General features: G+C 42.7%; 2 protein-coding genes across 2 annotated transcripts in view; both read left to right on the top strand.

Annotated features, from left to right (window-relative positions):
- Positions 1-4,224, top strand: part of ITIH6 (inter-alpha-trypsin inhibitor heavy chain family member 6) — a 77,197-nt gene extending 72,973 nt beyond the window's left edge. Inside the window, 1 exon segment of the mRNA XM_037511665.1 lies at positions 4,075-4,224. Within this exon segment, the coding sequence (XP_037367562.1) occupies positions 4,075-4,224 (150 nt within the window).
- A 1,523-nt stretch (positions 4,225-5,747) lies between these two features.
- TRO (trophinin) overlaps positions 5,748-15,316 on the top strand; it is a 37,958-nt gene continuing 28,389 nt past the window's right edge. The window contains 1 exon segment of the mRNA XM_037511664.1: positions 5,748-5,917. Within this exon segment, the coding sequence (XP_037367561.1) occupies positions 5,748-5,917 (170 nt within the window).

Below are 15,316 nucleotides of genomic sequence, written 5' to 3'. Positions count from 1 at the left end.
AGTAGGTGCAATGGGAGTGTGAATCTCCTGTAACTCACTTATGCTTTCAGGACCTGCTTCACACTGATTTTGTTGATACCGCTACCCTTCAGTGATAGGGTATTGTTATTTCATTCCCAACTTTATGACTTGATGGATCATAAAGTTGGGCTGATTAGTTTGTGTGGTCACTAGGAGAAAAATGTTTAGGCATTCAAAATCTCCCAGGGCTAGTAATTTAATTTTGTTAATCAGCAGGTGCCAGCAGCTGTTTCTTAAAAGGAGAATAGTTACTTGAGGAAGAGTGAGTTTTGCTTCAAAATTGTAGATGCCTGGACTTTAATATTTCAATAGGAGTCCTGCAATCTCTCAAAGACACTCAACTAAGATGTTTACTTGTTCATTCAACAAATATGTATTAGTGACTATACTGTTTATAATCCACAGTACTGGGCTGATCAGTCAGGAAACAATGACAGCACCCAGATAAACCACTAGGGGCTGTGGAAGCTCAGATGAGCAGGCGATTCATTCTTCCCTGTAAGAGCATGTTATTAATCACAGCTCGTGTGTGAGGAATCTGCACAAATACAGAGACACAGGCATACATTTTTATCTCAAACATGGACATTGTGTACACACATTCTAATTATGGATTTTGAGTCAGCAGGCAGTGTGCTCTGGTGGAAGGAACACTTCACTGGGATGTAGGAGTTGGGGGTTAAACTGTCCCAGCTCCTTCATGTGGTCTCCATGTAGCCTGGGACACACCCCTGCCCCTCTCTGGCCTCCTATCTTTGATCTGTGAGATGTGAACAGGATTAGCTCATGCAGCCTGGTCTCTAAGCCTCATGTTCGATAGTGGGCTGGAAGCACTCAGAATGCTCCCTGGCATACAGTGACATCTACTGTGACTGATGAGGGTGACAATCACTGGCAAAGTGCTTTGTAAACTGCATGGTTGTAAGGGCAGGAACTGGGCACAGTGCAGGTTTTCTGATCCCATGCAGACCGGGTAAAGGAGGAGTCTGAGTCCTTAGTGGGTTTTTGCAGGTTTTTTATTTGGGGTTCACCAAGCATATGGCAGGCAGGGGTGCTGGCTGGGGGGCCGGGAGGCTGGTAGGCCTCCCAGCCCCCAGCAAGTCTTCACTCTATCTGGGCTCTCTAGCGTTCGTTCTGCTGCTTCTCGGCTTCTGCTGCTGCTTCTACTGCTACTGCTGCTGCTGCGACTGCTGGTGTCCCCGTGACGCCGCCCTTAAAAGCACAGTCTTAACTCAGCTGAATCCCATCTACCTATGCCCACACCCTATTCCAGGTGCCCGCCATCAGGCATGCATTCAGGACAAGGATCCATCATCTATCCTGATGGTGGAAGGGCAGAAAAGCCTGACATTTTCTTTACCCTACAATGATGCACCATGCCCATGAGTTTGAAAGCTGAGCTCAGCTGTATGTGTGTGCATGCCCATGTTTGTGCTGTGTGGAGATGGTCACGTGTCCAAGCTGGGCACTGAGCTATGTGGCCAGGGCCATAGGGGGGTCAATCAAGAGACCCCTGGCTGCAGGTGATGTCATGTGAAGGGTGAAGCCTTCAGAGGCCTCTGATTCTGCTGAGGATCGAGAGGGGTGGGAGTTGGAGGTCAGGGTCCACCTTGACGGGAGTCTGCCAGTGTGAAGGTAACAGAAAAGGGGCCACGAAGACTGGGTATTCTGGTGCAGTGCCTTCCCTAGGACACCAATCACTCTACAATGAGAATGCTAAGGAGCAGGCAGGAAGGCCTGGTTTTCATTCTTGGCTCTGTCCTATATGGGCTATGTGACCTGGGCTGTTCTCTGCTCCTGCTTGGATGCATATGCTGGTAATGGTAATGATCACCCCACACAACTGTTGTGAAAATTAAATGAGACCACACATATGGGAGCAGATGGTGCTGTAACTGTGGAAAGTATTAAATAAGAGGGTTCTCCCTCCCTCCTCTAATCCATTTCCCAGTTGTCTTACCCCTAAGCCATACTCCAAACAAGAACAGCACCTATGTTAATAAGCCTTGGCAAAGGACCAAATGCTGCGCAGATGTATCCCTTTACTTAGCCAGCACCCATAATGTGCTGGTCATGATGCTCATCTGGAAGGAAGAGACTCATGCCAGGAGAGTCAGCCATGGGGCAGAACTGGGAGAGATGGAGCCCAGGGTATGGTGACCTTCCTGGGAGGGGAGGAGACACATGGGAGGATTTTTCGTACCATATCATACATTAGGAGCTGGACCACGGAAAGGGATAGAGCAGTGAGGGAAGTAGAAAACCAGTAACTAGGACAGGTGACTAGGCCAGCTGAAGCACCATAAAGAGCATATTAGAGGCTAGTAGCATTGAGGGGGGTCTCTTAATTGTTTCCCATTTTCTATTCTAGAGCCATTTTTACCCATGTCCTTGGGCTCCATGCCCAAGGAATCTAACTTATTGATGGCATCATCTTGTTCTGTGAAAAAGAGACTTTGGCAAAAGATGAAATGTAGCAGGATCCTCAATGATCATGTCATGATTTCCCTGGAATCCCTACTCAGAATAAGAAGGGCATCAGGAGGGCAGAGTGAAGTGCAGGCTGACATTAAGGATACCGTTGCAGGACTTGTAGACCTAAGATATTTCCTGGCTGATAATCTTAGTTGATCTTGCTCTTCTGGTGTTCAGAGGCCACACTTGCTATATAAAATTATTAAATTAATTGTTTGAAATACAGATGCACGGGGTAAACCCTCTGAACTCTTGATCAGTAAAATAAGAACCAATAACATGCTTTTAACAAGTTTGCAGGTAAACCTGATGTCTGGTCAGATTGAATAATTGAACAGACCTTCTGGCCTACCCACCTCCATGAAAGAGGAGTAGACAGTGACAGGGAATTCACTCATGTGATGTGGCCACCCTCACCACGCTGATGGCAGCTGAGGGGAGTTTGAGAGGTTGATGACCTGTTATCTGGATCATACATCTGATTTACAGGATGTGAGGTGTGTCTGGGAGCAGGCTGGGTAGGCATGTGATTTTACCAGAAGTTCTCACCTATTCACGTAGGGGAGGAACTGCCTATGGCTTGGGCATGTGCAGGCTGGGTGACTGTACATGCAAAGTGAACGGCTGCACATGCCAGGTGAACTGCTGCAAAGTGCCATGAGAGGGTGGAGACAAAGCCTGCACAGGCACTTGTAAATGAACTCAAGGTTGGAATGAAGGGAAGGGCAAGATGTCCCATCTCCTCTTCCTCTTCCCCCCCCTCCAGTGAGGAGATAGAGTGGCCAGTCTTGTGATCAGAGTGCCTGAACAGCAGAGAGGAGAATAAGCTTGTGATCCCAGGGCAGAGCCTGCTTCAGGCTTCTGGGCAGCACAGACCCTCAGCAAGTCCAAACTTCCCTAGACTGAGCTGACACTGGTCCTGGGAGCCCTCCCAGATGCCCCCTCCCCTTCCCTCAGCTGTCCCAGCCCCAGGCTCTGCAGAGGGAGAGATGGGGTGGGGGAAGGGGGCCAGCAGCCAATCACATCCCTGATAGCTCAAGGCATCTGCACCTGGCTTAACCAATCCCCTCTGAACAAGCAGTCTCTGCTCCCTCCCCCTAGCCCTGCTCTGCCCAGCAACAAGAGAAAGTAGGATTAAGGAGAGGGAGGCGCTGCAAACTCTCAGCCCCTGGCAGCAATGGAGCTGGGCCCCAGACTCACTGTACGGAGGGAGGTTAAAACAATACTCAGAGTTCCTGGAGGCCAGGCAAAATGTCCCTAGGGGCCGCCAAGACTGTGCAAGCCCAGCTCTCACAGACAGGAATTCACATATTACAGAGATCCTGATCTTGGAACCTTGGGCCCGAAGACAGTCTCATTCACTCCTCAGCTCTGGGGCAGGTTCCGGGGCTGACAGTCTGAATAACAGAAGCACAGTTCTGTTGAAGATGGACATTGAACAAACAATCACACAAATGCCTGTTTAACCAGAAACAGTGATAAGGCCCTGGAAGGAAAAGAACAGGGTGTGCAGAAGAATAAGGGGGACCTGGTTAAGACTGGTTTGCACAGTTCTTGGTTTCACTTCTTTTGGTCCAGATTTACAACAGCCGTTTTATTCATCACTTTGCCCCCAGAGGCCTCCCACCTGTAGAGAAACGTGTGGTGTTCATTACTGACCCGAGTGGCTCCGAGTTTGGTACCAAGTTCAGTGAAGCAGGTAGCAAAGACCCTGAGGACCTCCTGTAATTAGAAGGCTCAGAAAGCAGAGAGTACTGGAGCTGTGGTTTCCTGGGACCAGTGACCATACTATCCTATCACCCTGGGATCTTGTAGGCCTGGGCCTACCTTACAAGAGCCATGTAGATCTGTAGCCACGGAGTCCTGGGAACATCGAAACAATAGACTGTGGGGCCTGGAACTACTGAGACCCTCCACTGCGAAAGTCCAGGTTTCTTAAAAGAGTCCAGAACCACAGAAGCTTCAACTACAATATTCTGGTCACATAAAACCTGAGCCAAGAAAAAAAATTAAGGCCTTAAGCATGTGAGACCATGAATCTTCCTGACCCCACAGATTTGCTACTGTTTTATTTCAAGGTCTGGAAAATACAGTGTACTGGCCGTGCAGTTCTTAGAAACCATAAAGTCCTGGGTCCACCCAGACAGAAATCTCGTAGTCCTTCTCCCAGAGCATCCTTGAGACAGAACACTGGCACTCTAGAACAAAGAGGCTTGGACTTTAGGTCTTGAATTTATGATGTTATGGAAGCCACATTTTGAACCATAGTACTTAGGGGCTCTAGAATATAAGGTTCAAATATGCTGGCATAGCCTTTGTACCTTTGAAACATTGAGCCACAGAGGTCTTGTGAGCTAGAGCTAACTGGCCTGTCTTTTACCACAATGTAATCAACCTGTGGGGAGGGTAATATTAAAAACCACCACGCTCTAGTCTCCTGTGCAGGGGAAGGGATATACCCATCTCCAACCCTTTCTAGCCCTCCTGCCCCATGTAAGGTGGGGGGAAAACTAAGAAGCACCCTATTCCAGGGGCATAGATGTGCTAAAACCTGAGACCTGCTCGTAGAGCTATTAAATGCTGACCCACACACACTTTACCACCACGTCAACTCAGTTCCTGTTTAACAGGAGGTTACAGCTGTTAAGAACTGCAAGCTTAGACTCTATTTAAGGTGGAATCTCTAGGAAAACCCAAGACAACAGAGGAACCAAAAACAAGAACCCTCGAAGAAGTTTTATCCTCTGATACTTACAATTAGAGCAACCAGCAAACACAGCTTAACTCTTAGCCAGAGAAATATAAAATCTCACACCAGAAGCCTATTTATCTCAGTTCTTTTTACCGGGCATTTGATGTTTGGCTTTCAATAAAAACATACAAGGGAATGCTTAAAGGGGAAAAAAAAACACAGTCTTAAGGGACAAATCAAGCATGAAACTAAACTGATGTGGAATATTTTTTGGAATTATCAGTCTGGGGGGATGTGTTGGGGTGGCAGCAAAGGGTCGAGGCAGTTGCAATGGAGGATTACTGGGACTTTGGTGGTGGGTGTGTTGAAGTAGCATGCATTTGCAGAGGTGTAAACCTATACCCCTGAGACATATAGTGAGATGTAAATCTACATCACTTCAATAAATCCAACTTAACAAAAGTAAATAAATAAATGAAAATAGCAATGACTAATATAGGAAGGCTTCCAATGGAAAATGTGGACACCATTCAAGAATAAATGGGTAATGTTAGCAGAGATGTATATCCTGGGGAAATCAAAAGGAAATGCTAGAGATGAAGATACTCGAACAGAAGTGAGGAATGCATTTGCTGGGCCCATTAGGAGACTGAACATGGCCAAAGGAAGAATCATTGAGCTTGAAGATCTGTCAACAGAGACTTTCCAAACTGAAAAAGAAATAGAAAGGTAATGAAAAGCATCAACAGAACTGTAGGGCAGCTATAGAATGTGTGAAATGGAAATGCCACAAGGAGAAGAAAGAGAGAAATTAACAGAAGAAATATTTAAAGGACTAATGGATACAAATTTGCCAGAATAAATGACAGGTCCAGGAAGTTCAGCGAACCCTGAACAGGACAAACATCAGAAAACATTCAAATCAAAACAAAACAAAACAAAACAAAGCAAACAAAAACCCCAGATGGAGACATGTCCCATTAAAACTGCAGAAACTCAAAGAAAAAGAGAAAATCCTGTAAAAAGCCCATGGAAAAATAACACCTTGCTTATAGAGGATAAGAATTACATCAGGCTTCTCTTAAGAAATCATGCAAGTGTGGTGAAAGAAACATTTAAAGTATTGAAGGGAAATAAATAACACCCGTGTGGAATTCTGTGTACTGCAAAATTGTCCTTCCAATGTAAAAGAGAAATAAAGACCTTCACGGCCAAATCAAACAAACAAAAATTAGGGCATTGTCACCAATAAACTTGTCTTGCATAAAGCATTCACAGAAATTCTTCAGAAAGAAGAAAAATGTAATCCCTCAGATACATGGACCTTTGAAAAGAAAGGAAGCATGTTAGAGAAGTAATAAATGAAGATAAAACATTTTGTTTTGTAATTAGTTGATCTAATAGTTAACAGGTTGTTTGAAATAATAATAGCCATAGAATATTGAGCTACTGTGGCTTATTAATAAGTGGAATCAAGGACAGCAATGCTGTAAGGGGCAGGAGGTAGGAATTGGGAATACTCTGTTACTGGGTACTTTTAATGTGCATGAAGCTGAATGGTGTTATTCCAAAGTAGACTTTGATTAGTTCTAAAACCATATTGCAACTTTAGGACAACCAGTGCGAAATTTCTTTTTAACATGATGGATATACTAAGAGACAAGATAAAGTGGGGTCGTATAAAACATTCATTTGAAACCAGAGAAGGCAGACAAAGTACAGAGACAAAAATAAAAAGAGCAAGGGCTGCATTAGAAAAGAGTTTTTTATATGGCAAATGTGAATCAATACATCTTTGATATTTTTATTAGGGAAAAATGCATTCATGCCCATATACATATGGGTGTGTGTGTGTGTGTGTATGTTATTTATATAAATGTAGGTATACATATACATATATATGTGGTATCATTTATAATATGCAAATATATAATACACAACCAATCTTTTTCTCCTAAAACTTGTGAAACGGAAGATTGAAATGGAGTTTGCTACGTCAAGGACCCTAAAATGGAGTCAGGAGTCCATTAAAAGAGGAATCGCTTTGTTTTAAAATTTTATTTCTTTATTGTATTCTTTTTATTGTGTTAACAATGGTTTACAACATGGCATATAATTTGGGGGTATAGGTTCACACTTCTTGAGATGTACATTACAACACCATGTCCACCACCAAAGCACTCATGATCTATCACTACAGCCCGTTGGGGACCCTCCCCACTCTGTTCTCCTCCACCCGAACTCCACATCTGATAGCTTCATTTCTAAAGTCGGATTTCTAGTGTGTGTTTTGGTTTAGTTTTCCTAATCCTGTTTTGAATCTCTGTATTCCACACATGAGTGAAATTGTGCAGTATTTATCTATCTACTTATGACTTATTTCACTTAGCATAAACACCCCTTCCCAGTTCCATCCATGTTATGGCAAATGACCAGATTACATCTTTTTTTAATAGCTCAGCTGTATTCTATTGTGTATGTATGTGCCACGTCTTCTTAATCTGTCATTGAGCACTTAGGTTGTTTCCATGCATGGCTATCGTAAATAGTGCTGCAATGGACACAGGAGTGCATATATCCCTTCGAATTGGTGTTCTGCATCTTTGGGTAGACACCTAGGAGTGAGATCGCTGTAAGTAGAGGTATGGCCCATAAGGTAGAACTATTTTTAAAAATTAGAAAATTCCATGCTCTTTTCCAGAGGGACTGGACTAATCTGATTTCCCACCAGCAGTGTACAAATGTCCCCTTTACTCCACACACTTGCCATAACTTGTTGTTTCTGGTCTTTTTGATATGGGAAAATCTCACAGGAGTGAGATGGCATCTCATCTTGGTTCTGATTTACATTTCCCTTATGATACCTAGTGATGGGAATTTTTTCACATGCCCGTTGGCTATCTGTATGTCTTTGGGAAGGCTCCATTTAGCTCTTCTGCCCATTTTAAAATTGATTTGGTTTCCTTATGTTGGGCTGTATGTTTCTTTGTAGATCTTGGATAATAGCCCCTTGATGGATGTGTGATGTGCAAATATTTTCTTTCACTGAGTAGGCTGTCCTTACATATTTATGACAGTTTCTTTCACTGTGCAGAAGCTTTTTAGTTTGGTGTAGCCCCATTTACTTTTGTTTCCCTAACCATTGGAGCAGCGCCCAATGGTGTCACTGAAGCTTGGACTGTTTTGTCTGTTTTCTTCTAAGTATCATTTGGTTTCGGGTATTATAATTTTGAGTGATTTTTTTTTTCCTTTGAACCTTCACATTTTTTTAAATTTCATTTTCTTCCTTTCCTTTCCTTGCTTTTTTTTTTTTTTGAAATTCGTCCTTTTTTAAAATTTTTTACATCATTTTTCATTTTTTGTACAAAACTTGATTTCTCCCCTCAGCTGTAATCCCCATAAATCTCCCCAAACCACCACAGTCCCTTGTGCTCTTCCCTCCCCTGTTTTCACCCTCTTGTTCCCCCTCCCCTGCCATATGTCTCAGAGCTATAATTTGCCTGCTAGTTTTGTCTCTTTTTCCCCCGCTGTCCCTTTGTTCAGTTTCCTTATATTCCCCCTATAAGTGAAACCATGCGATCTTTTTTCTTTTTCCTTCTGATTTACCTCACTGAGCATAATCCCTTCCAGCACCATCCATGTTGCTGCAAATGACATGGACTTATCTTTTTTGATCGCTGAGTAGTATTCCATTGTGTATATACACCACATCTTCTTGATCCAGTCATCGGTTTGGGGGCATTTAGGTTGTATCCATATCTTAGCTATTATAAATAGTGCAGCAGTGAACTGTCACCATAGTCCCTTTGTTACAGGGCAACCCTGATATGAAATGGGTTGCCTGACTGTGAGTCCTCACCCATGCGCTTAAAAGGGACTTATAATAAGACTCAATTGCAGACACACACAGAAAGGTTAATAAAGGGTTTATTTACAAAAGAAGGGGAAATGAAGAAATGAGTAACTCAGGGAGAAAGAGAGGGAGATAAATTTGTGAATGCATCCTACCAGTTCTGCTGAAGTGGAGTCCCAATAGCACGCTGAGAAACGGCGAAAAACCAAGAGAGAGAGAGAGAGAGAGAGAGAGAGAGAGAGAGAGAGAGAGAGAGAGAGAGAGAGAGAGAGCGCCCCAAGGCCCACATGTCAGGTTATATACCAAACCTGGTTGCTTAACTCCACCCTCAGTTCCCAGCAATCCTTCCTTTGGTGATGATGACGTTAAGGGATTTGTAGTTCTTGGTGTCTTAGATCTCTTTGGTCTGGAGTGGGGGTGGAGTCCATAAAACCTGTGTTTGTGGAGTTTGTTCAGGGCATCCTTTCACTCCAACATCTTGTGCTCTTCCCTCCCCTCTTTGCACCCCTTTGTTCCCACTCCTCTGCTGTATGTCTCAGAGCTATAATTTGCCTGCTAGTTTTGTCTCTTTTTTCCTCTGTCTCTTTGTTTAGTTTCCCTATATTCCTCCTATAAGTGAAACCATGCCATCTTTTTCTTTTTCCTTCTGATTTATTTCACTGAGCATAATCCCTTCCAGCTCCATCCATGTTGCTGCAAATGATATGGGCTTATCTATTTTGATTGCTGAGTAGTATTCCATTGTGTATATCTACCACATCGTCTTGATCCAGTCATCTCTTTTTGGGCATTTGGGTTTTTTCCATATCTTAGCTATTGTAAATAGTGCTGCAGTAAACACAGGAGTACCAGTTTCCTTTTGAGTTAATGTGTTTGGCCCTTTCCCTAGGAGTGGAATTGCTGGGTCATGTGGTATCTTCATTTTGAGTAATTTCAGGGTCCTCCACAGAGCTTTCCATAGTGGTTGGACCAGTTTGCACTCCCACCAGCAGTGTAAGAGGGTTCCTTTTTCTCCACTTCCTCGCCAGCATTTGTTGTTGCCAGTTTTTTATTTAATTTTAATAATTTTGTTTTTTTAATATATTTTTACACCAGTCTTCATTTTTTTTTTTACAATGTATGCTTTCTCATCTCAGTTATACTCCCTGTGAAATTCCCAGCACCAGTACACCAGTGTACCATCACCATAGTCCCTTGTGCTCTCCCCACCCGTTTTGATCCTACTCCCTTCTCCCCCGCTGCAGAATGTCTCTGGTTTATAGTTGCTTGTTGATTTTGATTTTCACTTTATTATAATAACTTTTTTTTCCTGATCCCTTATTTGGATCCTCTACATTCCTCCTATAAGTGAAACTATCTGGTATTTTTCTTTTTCTTTCTGGCTTATTTCACTGAGCATGATCCCTTCCAGCTCTATCCATTTTGCTGTGAATTGTTGCCAGTTTTTATAATATTGACCTTTCTCACTGGTGTAAGGTGGTATCTCATTGTGGTTTTGATTTGCATTTTCCTGCTTGTAAGGGATAGGGAGCATTTTCACGTGCCTGTTGGCCATCTGCAGTTCCTCTTTGGAGCAGTGTCTTTTTAGCTCTTCTGCCCATTTTTAAACTGAATTGTTGGCTTTATTGTTGTTGAGTTGTGTGAGCTCTTTGTAGATCTTCAAAATCAGTCCCTTATCCATTTTGTGGAGGGCAAATATTTTCTCCCAATATGTGGAGTATCTCCTCGTCCTGATTATTGTCCCTTTTGCAGTACAGAAGCTTTTTAGTTTGATGTAGTCCCAGCTGTTTATCTTTTCCGTCATTTTATTTGCTTCTGGATAGGAGTCCTCAAAGATGTTTCTGAGGTGTATGTTGTGGAGTGTTTTGACTGTTTTTTCCTACATATGCTATGTATTCAGGCCTTAGATACAAGTCTTTTATTATCCATTTTCAGTTGGTTTGTGTGTATGGTGTGAGGTAGTAGTCTAGTTTCATTCTTTTGCATGTAGTGGTCCAGTATTCCCAGCACCAATACTGAAGAGACTATCCTTGTTCCACTGTTTATTCTTTGCTCCTTTATCATAACTTAGTTGGCAATATATATGTGGCTTTATTTCTGGGTTTTCAATTCAATTTCTTTGGCCTGTGTGTCTGTTTTTGTTTCAGTGCCATGCTGTTTTAAGTATTGTGGCTTTGTAGTATAGTTTGAAGTCTGGGAATGTAATACCTCCATTATCCCTCTTTTTAGTCAGAACAGCTATGGCTATTCAAGGTTTTTTTTTTGTGTGTCTGTGATTCCATTTGAATTTCAGCAATATTTGTTCTATTTCTTTGATGAATGCCATTGACATTATTTTTTAAAGAAGGGTTTTTGTTTTTGTTTTTGTTTTCTAAAGGTTTATTTATTTATGCATACAAGAACTGGGGCACAGGACAGAGGTTTGGGGCAGGGGGTGAGAGGATTCACCAGAGACAGAGTGGGGAACAGAACAGACAGATTGACTGAAATACACTGCTGAGGGGAGCAGCGGGCGAGTCAGGTGAGGTCTGCTGTGCCATGTAGGTATCTCCCTGGCCGGCCGGGGGCTCGAACTCGTGCTGCAGTGGCTGCGGATTGCTTCATAGGTTGCGTCTTAACCCCTTGCGCCACCAGGGAGGCCCGCCATGGACATTTTTATTGGAATCGCGTTGTATCTGTAAATTGTTTTCGGTAGGGCAGCTATTTTGATAATGTTAAATCTTCCAATCCATGAGCAAGGGATGTCTTTCCATTTCTTTGTGTCTTCTTCTAGGTCTTTCACTTCCTTTGTTAGGTTAATACCCAGGTATTTAATTTTACTTTGGTACAACTGTAAATGGGATGGATTTCTTAGTTTCTTCTTCTTCACACTGATTGTTTGAACATAGGAAGGCTACTGATTCTTACATGTTGATTTTGTAACCTGCTACTTTACCAAGCTGGTTTATTATTTCAATTAGTTTTCCTGTTGTGTTTTTAGGGTTCTTTCTATATTTTATCATATCATCTGCAAATAGTGGTAGCTTTACTTCTTTCCCCATTTGGATTTCTTTCTCTTGTATGTCTTTCTCTTGCCCACTTGCTCTACCTAGGACTTCCAGTATTATATTGAAAAGCAGTGGTGAGGGTGGGCATCCTTGTCTTGTTCCAGATCTTAAAGGGAAAGGCTTTCAGTTTTTCATCATTTAGAACAATGTTGGCTGTGGGCTTGCCATATGTGACTTTTGTTACATTATGGTGTGTTCCTTCTATCACAAGAATTTCAAGGGCCTTCATCATAGTGGATGTTGGACTTTGTCAAAGGCTTTCTCAGCATCTATTGATATGAACATATGGTTCTTATTTTTCTATTTGTTGATGTGTTGAGTTATTGATACATTAATTGATTTTCTGATTTGAACCATCCCATGTCCCTGGAATAAATCCCATTTGGTCATGGTGTGTTATCCATTTGAGGGATTGTTGGATTCGGTTTATTTTGAGTGAATTTTTGCATATGGCATGAGATAGCAGTCTAGTTCTCCTCTTTTGCATACAACTGTATGGTTTTCCTAACACCCTTTTGCAGAAGAGACTTTCCTTTCTCCTTTTTATACGTGTGGCTCCTTTGTTGTAGGTTGGTTATCCATATAAGTGTGGATTTATTTCTGGGTTCCCAATGCTATTCCATTCTGTCTATTTTTATTCCAATACCATACTGTTTTTATTACTGTGTCTCTGCACTATAGTTTGATGTCTGGCAATGTGAGAACAGATTTCTTTTTTGTCAAGATTGCTTTGGCTAAACAGGGTCTTTTGTAGTGTCACATACATTTCATTAATGTTTGCTATATTTCTTTGAATAATGCCATTGAAAGTGTGATGTGGATTGCATTGAATCATATTGCTTTGGGTAAGAAGGCCATTTTAACAATGTTGATTCTTCCAATCTACAATCATGGAATATGTTTCCATTTTCTTGCATCATATTCTATTTCTTTTAGCAATGTCTCATAGGTCTCATTGAAAAGGCCACCTCCTTAGTTAGGTTTGGTCCTGCGTGTTTAGTACATTTTGATGCTACTTTATTATTTTTTAAAAGATTTATTATTTATTTATACAAGCACTGGGTAAAGTCAGAGGCGCGGGAGGGTGAGAGAATGCACCAGAGCCAGAGCGGAGAGTATAACAGGCAGAGTTACGAAGCACACTGCTGAGGGGAGCAGCGGGCGGCAGGAGAGGTCTGCACGCCATGTGGGACCCTCGCCCAGCAGCCGGGGATCGAACCCATGCTGCAGAAGCTGTGGGGAGTTTCGCAACCCAGCGCTCAACTGCTGCACCACCGGGGAGCCCCTTTGATGCTACTTTAAATGGGTTTGTGGTATTGATTTCTCAGCCTTCTAGTTCATTGTTTGCACAGGGGCATGCAGCAGCCTTTTGTAGGTTGATTTTGTAACCTTCCCCTTTCCTATATTGATTTATTGTTTCTTACAGATTTTAACTGTAGTCTTTTTTTTTTTAAGATTTATTTTTATTTATACAAGAGCTGGGGTACAGGCCAGAGTCGCGGGAGGGTGAGAGGATTCACCACAGACAGAGCGGTGAGCAGACCCGCAGATAGACCAAAGGCACTGCTGAGGGGAGCAGCGGGCAAGGCAGGAGAGGCCTGCCTCGCCATGTGGGATTCTCCCTGGCCGGCCAGGATCAAACTGGCGCTGCGGAGGCTGCAGACATCTTCACAGTGCAGCACTCAACCCACTGCGCCACCGGGGAGGCCCCTTTAACTGGAGTCTTTAGTGTTTTCTATATATGTTCTCATGTCATCAGCATATAGTGATAGTTTTACATTTCCATTTCCAATTTGGATTCATCTTATATCTTTCTCTTGCCTAATTGCTCTAGCTCAGAGTTCACATACTCTGTTGAACAGTAGTGATGAGAGTGGACATACTAGTCGTGTACCTGATATTACAGGAAAAGGGTTCAGTTTCAGGGGGCCTCCCTGGTGGCCAAGGGGTTAAGTCTCAGCACTACCATGGCTGTGTCCTGAGTTCGATCCCTGGCTAGGGAGCTAATCCACCTATGTTCAGCCGACCTCTCCTGTCTTGTCCGCTGCTCCCCTTAGCAGTGTGTTTCAGTAGATCTGCCTATTCTGTTCCCCCACTCTGTCTCTGGTGAATCCTCTCACTGCCTGCACCTCTGGCCTACTCCCCAGTTCTTCAATATATAAATAAATAAATATTTTTTAAAAAAGAGAAAAGAGTTCAGTTTCTCACTAGAGAGTATGATGCTAGCTGTGGGTTTGGCATCCACAGCCTTTATTATGTTGAGGTATGTGCCTTCCATCTCCATGTTACTAAGAGATTTCTATCATAAATGATGCTGCATCTTGTCAAATACCTTCTCTGCATCGATTATATGATCCTGTGATTTTGTCTTTCCTTGGTTGATATGCTGAATTTCATTGATTTATTTATATATTTGAATCATCCTTTCATCCTGTAATGAATCCCACTTGGCTGTCATGTATGCCACTTTTACTGTATTGCTGATTTCAGTTTGCTAAGATTTTGTTGAGGATTTTGCAGATCTTTCTTTATCAAGGGTATTTGTTTGTAGTGTTAGAGAGAGAGAGAGAGAGAGAGAGAGAGAGAGAGAGAGAGAGAGAGAGAAATTTCCTGTCTGCTGTTGGCCTTATAAAATATGTCTGGGGGCCTCCCTGGTGGTGCAGCGGTTGAACGCTGGGCTGCGAAGCTGCCCTCAGACTCTGCAGTGCCGGTTCGATCCCTGGCCACCAGCGAGGGTCCCACATGGCACGCAGACCTCTCCTGCTGCGCCTGCTGCTCCCCTCGGCAGTGTATTTCCTCAGTCTGCCTGTCCTGTTCCCTGCTCTGGCTCTGGTGGTGAATGCTCTCCCCCTCCCACACTTCTGACTGTACCCAGTGCTTGTATAAATAAATAAATAATAAATAATAAATAAATAAATATTAAAAAAATAAATAAAATATGTCTGGGAGCATTCCCTCTTTCTCAATGTTTTGGAAGAGTTTGAGGAGGATAGGCAGTAATTCTTAATGGAAGTTTGATAGAACTCACTAGTATAACTATCAGGTCTTGGGCAATTTGTTTTCTGGGAGAATTTGATTAGTGTTTCATTTCCTTGCTGTTATGGTCCGCTCAAGTTTTATATTCTTCCTGATTCAATGTGAAAGGCTATATGCTTCTAAGAATTTGTCCATTTTCCAGATTTTCAAGTCAGTTGGCATGAAGTTGTTCATAGTAGTCTCTCACGATGA

This window comes from Talpa occidentalis, unplaced genomic scaffold (assembly GCF_014898055.3).
Source record: "Talpa occidentalis isolate TD23 unplaced genomic scaffold, MPIMG_talOcc4v2.1 talOcc4.15, whole genome shotgun sequence".
Taxonomy (NCBI): domain Eukaryota; kingdom Metazoa; phylum Chordata; class Mammalia; order Eulipotyphla; family Talpidae; genus Talpa; species Talpa occidentalis.
Note: the sequence above shows the minus strand (reverse complement) of the source record. Positions and strands in the feature narration are given on the sequence as shown.